The sequence below is a fragment of the Gymnodraco acuticeps genome, unplaced genomic scaffold, assembly GCF_902827175.1.
Source record: "Gymnodraco acuticeps unplaced genomic scaffold, fGymAcu1.1, whole genome shotgun sequence".
Classification (NCBI taxonomy): domain Eukaryota; kingdom Metazoa; phylum Chordata; class Actinopteri; order Perciformes; family Bathydraconidae; genus Gymnodraco; species Gymnodraco acuticeps.
Genome location: NW_022990513.1, coordinates 2851272 through 2862095, shown reverse-complemented (window position 1 = coordinate 2862095; position 10824 = coordinate 2851272). Strand labels below are relative to the sequence as shown.

Here is a 10824-nt window from a genome sequence, read left to right as displayed (position 1 = left end):
CACCCATCTCTCCAAAAAATATACGAGCAGTCCATTATCAGACAGGCAAACAAAATTGTGTCTGATCCCACCCACATACTCCACGCAGAATTCCAGCTCCTACCTTCTGGTAGAAGATTTAGGGTTCTCAAGAGCAGGCTGAACCGCTATAAGCACTCATTCCTACCTATGTCCATTAAGCTTCTTAACATTCACATGAAATAAAATGTAGTCAAATGTAATGAAATGTACTTTTTAAATGTTGGCCATGAGGGGTAGTGCAATAGGTCGCCATTGTCAGTATGTGCGTCTGTGTTTGTTCAAACGGTGTATGACTGATGACATGTGTATGTCTCTATGTCACTATGTTTGTATATGTACATGTATGCGGAACTGCAGGATGGAGTCCAGAACAAATTTCCTTACGAGGACAATAAAGTATATCGTATCGTATCAAGAAGAACTTTTCAAATGAATAAAATGATATGAGTTGAAGAACTATGTGTATACTATATATTGAACTGTATGATCTTAAATCTTAAAGTTAGAGCTCAGATACTGATGTCGAAGGTCACAGCTCAAGTTTTATTCTGATGTTGTTTCCTCAGTATGACAATTAACATCCCCGGGCCGGCACTGTACACTAGCTGCCCACTAGCTGCCCACTAGCTGCCCACTGCTCCTAGTACTAGACTCCTGGTACTAGGATGGGATAAATGCAGAGGCCACATTTCACTGTGTGCTGTGTGCTCTGCATGTGTGACCATTAAAGAGTGTTTCATCCCTCCCAATTATATTCTAAACATCGTGAACAAATGAGTTTTTTGAGATTTATTTGAGAAAATATAAAGAATACAAATATGTATAGAAAGAACAATTTCTAATTTAAAAGTTAATTTCACATTTCCCTCTAAAATATCTAAAATAGCTCAGTATATCTTATTTAATATAAAGGTATACAGACTAAATATAATAATATAAACAACACTGTACAGACATATGTCACAAAGGAAATAGAGTTCAGTTCAGAGTCTTCACTTCCATTCATCTTGTCTTTCCTACATTCTGTTTCTGTCCCTTCATCCCGCTGAGGGGACGTCCGTATAAAAAGAATGGAGAGATTCAGATCAGATGAATCTTCTATGAAACTGTGATCTCCTCTTCCCTGTCTGACTCTGAGAGATCCGACTGTTTGCTGGACTCTGACGGAGAGGAGGGGCTGTGAAGATGATGGAGGTGGTGGTGAAGGTGTGAGTCGTGGCTGAGGGAGGCCGTCCTGTCCAGCCTGTGGCAGGGGGGGCTGCCTACATCAGTCAGGTCTGGGTGGGGGTTGGTTTTGGTGGGGAGGGTCTGCTGGCGGCAGCCGCCAGTGGACAGCAGCTCCCTCTCCTTGGAGTTCCTCCATTTCATCCTGCGGTTCTGGAACCAGATCTTCACCTTCACAGACACAAACACTGTCATTGTCATGCTTATCCACTATCAACTACCATCAACTATCACCAACTACCATCAACTATTATCAACTATTATCAACTGCTCTGAAATATGGGGAAACACGTACGCAACAAATCTACAAAAAATAATAACATCAAAAAAAAAAGTATTACGAATAGTGTATGAACACTATATGAACATATGAACTATATGAACTATATGAATATGAACACACAACTCCCATATTTAAAAAACTCAATCTATTCAAATTTGTTGATATAGTTAAGCTTAAAACAGTACTGATTATGCACAACATTTACCATAACAAAATGCCGACTAACATTCAAAAGCAGTTCCAAACCACAGTCAGGAAATACCCAACCAGGCATACTAACTGGTTGTGTAGCAAGCCCTGTAGAACAACCACCAAATCACACAGCTTATCCATAATCGGAGTTAGAACGTGGAATGGACTTCACCCAGACCTTTCAAGTATTACTAGTCATCAACAATTCAAAACTAAAGTAAAAACAATTATATTTGCAGATTACTCCAGCTAACAAGTATTTTATATTCCCAATATTACTCATTATGCATTTACTTTTTTTCTTGCCCTAACTTTTTTTTTTTTTTTTTTTTTTTCCAGTTTTCATTAGTTTTCTTTATTTTTTGTACTCCTTAATTTCTATACGTTTTTGACGAAATAAGTGCCATTATTATATTTATGCTAATGATGATGCACGGGAGGGCTACTCCCCATAAGCTATGCTTCAGCCCTCCCGTTTCTACTAATTTTGTTCATTTGTGTGTATGAATTATACGTTTTTGTTTTTGTATGATTTTAGTAGAATAAATTAAAAAAAAATTAAAAAAAAGAACTACCATCAAATACCACCAACTATTATCAACTACCATCAACTACCACCAACTACCATCAACTACCATCAACTACCACCAACTATTATCAACTACCATCAACTACCACCAACTACCATCAACTATTATCAACTACCATCAACTACCACCAACTACCATCAACTATTATCAACTACCATCAACTACCACACTATACTACCACAACTACCAACTACCACCAACTACCATCAACTACCACCAACTACCATCAACTACCACCAACTACCATCAACTACCATCAACTACCATCAACTACCACCAACTACCATCAACTAGCATCAACTATCAACTACCACCAACTATTATCAACTACCACCAACTACCATCAACTACCACCAACTACCATCAACTACCATCAACTACCATCAACTACCATCAACTATTATCAACTACCATCAACTACCACCAACTATTATCAACTAGCATCAACTATCAACTACCACCAACTATTATCAACTACCACCAACTACCATCAACTTTTATCAACTACCATCAACTACGACCAACTACCATCAACTATCAACTACCATCAACTACCACCAACTATTATCAACTACCATCAACTATTATCAGCTACCATCAACTACCATCAACTACCATCAACTATTCTCAACTACCACCAACTACCATCACTACCACCAACTACCATCAACTACCACCAACTACCATCAATTACCACCAACTATTATCAACTACCACCAACTACCACCAACTACCATCAACTACCACCAACTACCATCAACTACCATCAACTACGACCAACTACCATCAACTATCAACTACCATCAACTACGACCAACTACCATCAACTATCAACTACCATCAACTACGACCAACTACCATCAACTATCAACTACCATCAACTACCACCAACTATTATCAACTACCATCAACTACCACCAACTACCATCACTACCACCAACTACCATCAACTACCACCAACTACCATCAACTACCACCAACTACCATCAATTACCACCAATTATTATCAACTACCACCAACTACCATCAACTACCACCAACTACCATCAACTACCATCAACTACGACCAACTACCATCAACTACCATCAACTACCACCAACTATTATCAACTACCATCAACTATTATCAACTACCATCAACTACCATCAACTACCACCAACTACCATCAACTACCACCAACTACCATCAATTACCACAAATTATTATCAACTACCACCAACTACCACCAACTACCATCAACTGATGGTAGTTGATGGTAGTTGATAATAGTACTACCATCAACTACCATCAACTATTATCAACTACCATCAACTACCACCAACTACCATCAACTACCACCAACTACCATCAACTACCACCAACTACCATCAATTACCACCAACTACCACCAACTACCATCAACTACCACCAACTACCATCAACTACGACCAACTACCATCAACTATCAACTACCATCAACTACCACCAACTATTATCAACTACCATCAACTATTATCAACTACCATCAACTACCATCAACTACCACCAACTACCATCAACTATTATCAACTACCATCAACTACCATCAACTGATGGTAGTTGATGGTAGTTGATAATAGTACTACCATCAACTACCATCAACTATTATCAACTACCATCAACTACCACCAACTACCATCAACTACCACCAACTACCATCAACTACCACCAACTACCATCAATTACCACCAACTACCACCAACTACCATCAACTACCACCAACTACCATCAACTACGACCAACTACCATCAACTATCAACTACCATCAACTACCACCAACTATTATCAACTACCATCAACTATTATCAACTACCATCAACTACCATCAACTACCACCAACTACCATCAACTATTATCAACTACCATCAACTACCACAAATTATTATCAACTACCACCAACTACCACCAACTACCATCAACTGATGGTAGTTGATGGTAGTTGATAATAGTACTACCATCAACTACCATCAACTATTATCAACTACCATCAACTACCACCAACTACCATCACTACCACCAACTACCATCAACTACCACCAACTACCATCAACTACCACCACTACCATCAACTACCACCAACTACCATCAACTACCATCAACTACGACCAACTACCATCAACTATCAACTACCATCAACTACCACCAACTATTATCAACTACCATCAACTATTATCAACTACCATCAACTACCATCAACTACCACCAACTACCATAAACTATTATCAACTACCATCAACTATTATCAACTACCATCAACTACCACCAACTACCATCACTACCACCAACTACCATCAACTACCATCAACTATTATCAACTACCATCAACTACCACCAACTACCATCACTACCACCAACTACCATCAACTACCACCAACTACCATCAACTACCACCAACTACCATCAATTACCACCAACTACCACCAACTACCATCAACTACCACCAACTACCATCAACTACCATCAACTACGACCAACTACCATCAACTATCAACTACCATCAACTACCACCAACTATTATCAACTACCATCAACTATTATCAACTACCATCAACTACCACCAACTACCATCACTACCACCAACTACCATCAACTACCACCAACAATTACCACCAACTATTATCAACTACCACCAACTACCATCAACTACCACCAACTACCATCAACTACCACCAACTATCAACTACCATAAACTACGACCAACTACCATCAACTATCAACTACCATCAACTACCACCAACTATTATCAACTACCATCAACTACCATCAACTACGACCAACTACCATCAACTATCAACTACCACCAACTATTATGAACTACCATCAACTATGATCAACTACCACCAACCACCACCAACCAGGGTTTCCGCTAGGATTTTTTCTCGCCGGTCAAATGTCCGGACAGAATTTATTTTACCAGACAAATTTGAAACTTACCGGTCATGTTTCAATAATAATAATAAGAATGGTGTAACAGAGTTTCCGTTAGCAGGTAATCACCGGACTAGGACCGGATATGCTGATGTTTAAAACTCAGTTAATGGGGCTCATTTTTATATTGCTTCAGTTTATAATCGTTACAGATCGAAAAAATTCAGATTCATTTTTCAATAAATGATTCCACAAACAACAAACAACATCATTATTACATTCAAACAAACTACTTGTAGTAGATGAAGTACATTATTCAAAAGTTTACATTAACTTTGAATAATAACACGGGAGAAACGGATGCTCTCTTTTCCCCTCTCCCTCCCTCTCTCCTGACAGCCCGTCAGTTTCTCATGCAGCTCGCTAAACAGTGGGCTTCAGGTGATTATGCAGCAGCTGATCTGATCTCTCTCTCGCGTCCGGTTACACTTCACTCGCGTTTATGTCCATATCGATCAGATCCAGCTCTCCTGATCGGCCTTTATAGAGAGCACACATCAAATTATTAAGAGTGAATATCGGCCGATAATGATCAATCGATAGGAGCATCGGACATTTTGACCGGCAGGTTTTGAATTTACCGGTTTTTATTAAATTTTACCAGCTAAAAACCGGTAATTACCGGCTAACGGAAACCCTGTCACCAACTACCACCAACTACCATCAATTACCACCAACTATTATCAACTACCACCAACTACCATCAACTACCACCAACTACCATCAACTACCACCAACTACCACCAACTACCAGGGCACAGTGGGCTCACAGGGAGGGGGGCAGGAGCTCCAACAAGCCGTGTAGGACAGAGTGAATACACAGACTATACAGAGATGCTGTTTGAGAAACCAATGTGAGTTTGGAACATTGAACAATGTAAATCTATTCTTGTAGACCTCAACTATGGAATTATGATCAGTAGAAATGGCCAAGACATGGGACCTTTAAGCAATTAGTGTCTCATTTGTTATTGTTATTTAAGTCTTGAATTTCATCAGATGCAAAAGAAGAACTGTAAATCAACATTTTATAACTGAGAAACTGTATTAAAGTGTAAGTACCTGTGAGTCTTTCAGCCCCAGCTTACTGGCCAGTTTCTTCCTGTCTGTTTTGCTGATGTATTTCTGCTTCTGGAACGTTCTTTCCAGGGCCTTCCTCTGGAGGTCTGAGAACACAGCCCGCCGCAGCATGCCCCTCCGGGGCTTTCCTCTGGGGGCCAGGGGCCACGAAAATGTTCCCGGGACAGGAACCACAGAGGAGGAGGCTGGAGGGAGACAGGAGAGCTTTAACTGGCTGATGTAGAGCAACAGAATAAAGAGACACATCCTCCACGAAACATACCCCGTATACATGACAAATACAGACATGGGAATATTTAAATGTTGTAGATTATTTTACAAGAATCCTGGAAAAATTCGTTACACTTGAAGTCATTTTCTAAAAGCAGGCCATAAAAAGGCGTTTCAACTTTAGGTAGGAGGTTTACCATCCAGAGTCACAAACACTATCAATCACTTAATGACTGAAAAATGACTGAGGACTCATTTCATAAGCAAAAAAGCGTCCATCAACATATGTCAGCTGCTACAAATGAAACTTATTTAGTCATTCCTTTTACACTTGAATAAATAAGCAGATATTTATATTTGCAATGTTTAATGCTCAGGGTTGTTGTTTCATCTTGAGGATTCAGATTATGTTCTCCTTGTGTTCTACATTGTGACGGCCCGTCCACACAGCGGCGTGCATTGACGCTTGGAGGTGGGCGTGTCTGAAGCTTGGGGATTTTTTTGCGGGCAAGGCGACCAACAACCAATCACATGAATCTCCCACCCCCGACATACAAAGCAATAGCAATGTTAAAACGAAGTAAACTGGATATAAAATCCCCAAACAGGCGAAAACCTACCAGTTTCATCCACTGTCTCTGCCACCTCCCTCCATGCCTCGCTCCTCCGGTTTGTATCCCGGTAGATGAACAGAGACTGATCATACAGCACCGGGTGATTCACTACCGCTATAATCAATTTTCCCTCCATTTTTTGGAATATGATAAAATGACCTGCGTAGTCTCTCCCAGCATACACGCGGTTTGATTGGCTAGCACTTGTACTGGCAGATTTGCATAAATGGGATTTCATTGGCTGACGCCTCCGTCGAGGCGTCAAAAGTTGAACATTGCTCAACTTTTGAAGCCAATAACGCTCCACGTCGCTTCCCAAAATGCAGTTCGGCTAAAAGTGACGTCACCCCCATTCAAAGTGAATGGGCAGAAGCGTTGGAAGCTTCAACGCACGCCGCTGTGTGGACGGGCCGTGAGGTGAATAAATGTATCTTTTTTTTATTCCAGGCTTCTTTTACATTTCCTGTAAATCAAACATTTTATAAATGTTTGATTTACAAAACAATGTTTTGATTGTTTTTGAATCAATCAAAACATCAAATCATGTTGTTTTTTTCAGCTGTATTATCTTGACGCTCTTGTTTTGGATTCAAATTGGAATGGTCCTCATGAATACAAGCTTTTCTGCTGATTTATCGGCAGTTTTGCTAAACTTGGATTGTTTTGTCATTATATTCCACATTCTTGTGTTCTCAGAAAAGAGTCACCCTGCTTGTTCCATCATCAGCGCACAAGCTCCCTGATGCTGCCCACAATACGGCGTTCTGCCTGAAATCTGCTGTTTAAAGCCCAATTTGTCCAGCAGTGGAAACAGAGCCTATGCTAATGAGCCGGGCTCTCAAAGCTCCGCTCACACACTGCGTCTAATGAAGCGTGAAGCGGGCTGGATGGGCTGCAAATGCACAGAGAAAGGGGATTGTGTTGTAATGAATTGAGAGGAAAAGGCCGTCGACAGGCCACTATATTACAGGCCCATTAAAAAGCGCTCAGGACAGCTCAGCTTCACACTGCTGTACACGGCTCCTTCAACATATTCAACTCTAATTGTTCAATGTGCTGGCAAATGTCAAATCAAACGAATTAAATCCAGGGACTGAGATTTCAATTTGACAGAAATCTGTTAGCAACATAGCTAAGTCAATAAATAAAATAAGGTGTGTGTGTGTGTGTTAGTGTGTGTTAGTGCTTGCCTGTGTGCGTGCCTGTGTGCGTGTGCCTGTGCGCGTGAGTGTGTGGTTTTGGCTCCTTTGGTCACGGTGCTGGGATCTTTGTGGGGGTGCAGAGGGGCTTGGTGGGAAAACGACGGCGCGTGAAGAGCACGAGGTCCTGAGCTGGGAAGATACCCGCCTCACATTTAGAGCATGACAAACGGCACTAATATATTTAGAGCGTGACAAACTGGACTAATTTGTAGATTAGGACAACTGGTGCTAATGTCAGCAGTCACTGCGTCGCCTAAATAGTCCCTCAAATTGGCGGATCTGATTCCAGGCTGTCCGGGGTATTCCCATGCTAAAAGGCTGACAGGTCCAGGCCTCTGAGCCCTCAGCGTTCACACACTCAGAAACACACTCTCATCCGTTTGCTGTAGTTTGAGATCTGTGTTTTTTAATGTTACGTTTGTTCATAGCTGTAGTCAGATTAAAGTCCTCCAGGAAAAGCAATAATACACTCAATCCTTTTAAATAGTGAATCATATTATTTAGTAAATGACTAAACTGTGACGTATTCACCTTTATATCAAGATTTGGATTTTAAATGTAGAAATATATACGTATTGCATTGTAAGTCGCTTTGGATAAAAGCGTCAGCTAAATGCAATGTAATGTAATATAGCCTACTATATATGCTAATAATTTAAAACAAATATTACAAATATTATATATATATATATATATACATTTAAATGTGCCCAAATAAAGAACATGTGGGACTTTAAGTGATGTTGACTCACTTATATTAATCAACACTGTAGATGTAGCCTACTCCGATACTGTTACTCTATGAGATAGTCATTTAAAATAATTATTTCATATCACATTTATAATCAAAACGTATAGTATTGAGTCCAATAGCATTTAATTATTACAAATAAAAGAGAACTGATCAGCATGTTTTCTCTTCGGAAGTCTCTTGGCCGTTTGGTTTTCACGCAAAAATAAAAGGAAAATTGATTTCCCATGGATCAAATTGCCTTTCTTTAAAACAACGTATAACCATGGTAATTACAACAGTAAGGGATATGAGTATTTGGTGTTGTGTGAAATGTGAAATGTGGTAGACGGAAACAGTGGCCTGATTTGTGGCAGGGGAGAAAAGATGTGTCTGCGTGATGAGATTTCTCCTGAAGACGGGAGAACGGGTCAAAGCCTGCCTTGGAGGAGTGAAGCTCACCAACCTGTGAAGTAGGACGCCCGGATGAAGGGGTGAAGACTTCCATCAAAGAAAGGCAAAGGGAAGGACTTCTGAACGCTCTGGACTGAGGAGCAGGAAACAAACAAGATGCTGAGTCAGGAGAAAGTTCAGACACCAGAGAACGACACGTTTACTAATACCTTTAGGATTTATAGCTTAACATTTTAAGAACACGTAACCTGGCCTATAGGGTTAAATCCTCCATTGAACACATACAAATCAAATGTAAAGTTATGTCTGATGCACCTCAGCAGTTTAATACACATTCATGAATTGGCCCATTTTATGGGCTACAATTTTTAAGACTCAACAATGCAGTCAATACATTACTATACTTCCTGTGTTCTATTCTACTTTTCTATTATTTTCAACATTTATCTATATCTGTCATATTATTCTGTCAACAGTAGAGTAGGCTATAGCATCAATGTTGGTGGCTTTTGTGGGAAACATTGCATTGGAGTTGAAATTGCATGGCTAGTTGAATACAAAATAAATAATAATAACATTATTATTATTATTATACAAATTAAAAGAATAATTATAGCCTTTATTTTTGCGATGTTTAAAAAAAAATCATATCATAGCAATGATCATCATCCAATATGTTGCTCTACTCACCACTCCGTGTGGACGGGGCCAGTATTGCGCTGACGCCGAACTTCAGGTACCCGGGCTCCGGGCCGCTGGGCTGCGGGGAGCCGGGGATCCCGCGGCCCGGCGGTGGCACACAGCGCTCTGTGCCGGGCACCCGCAGCCGGGGGGGGCCGCACTGCCCCGCGCTCAGCTGGAGAATGTCCCCGGGACTTCTGGAAGAAAAAGTCCGATGTATGTAGCTGACAGGCTGGCTCCATCTGAGGAGATCTTCCACCAGGAAGCCTGAGTGCAGGGACCGGTTCAGGGGCGAGGAGAGAGCCGCAGGAGGACGCAGGAAGGCCGGGTAGAGAGGAGGCGGCAGCGCGCTGCAGGGGAACATCATGTCCGCAGAGGTTACAGGTTCTTCAGGGAAGTAAAGCGGAACCTCACGAACACTCTCTGCTCTCTGTGCACTCTCTGGAGAGGTTTTATACAAGCAGTCACTCCTACAAACAAACACGCACAGTCGCACACTCAAGCACATGCGCTTGTGCACGCGCACAAGTTCAAGCCTCACACCCTGCCTGATCTCTTTGAACAATAAATCCAGAGGATTGGTCAACTCTGACCGATCCTCTGATCCTTTGTCAGGTGGTCCGATGTTTGTGACGG

General features: G+C 41.0%; 1 protein-coding gene across 1 annotated transcript; it reads right to left on the bottom strand.

Moving 5' to 3' along the window:
• Positions 1-849: 849 nt before the first annotated feature.
• LOC117553261 (homeobox protein DBX1-B-like) lies at positions 850-10597 on the bottom strand. Its single transcript, XM_034227130.1, has 4 exons — positions 10198-10597; positions 9560-9640; positions 6320-6522; positions 850-1416 (listed from the first exon to the last, which is right to left on the bottom strand). Exons 1-4 carry the CDS (start codon positions 10553-10555, stop codon positions 1120-1122), a joined length of 939 nt encoding a protein of 312 aa, XP_034083021.1. The 5' UTR covers positions 10556-10597; the 3' UTR covers positions 850-1119.
• Positions 10598-10824: the final 227 nt, after the last annotated feature.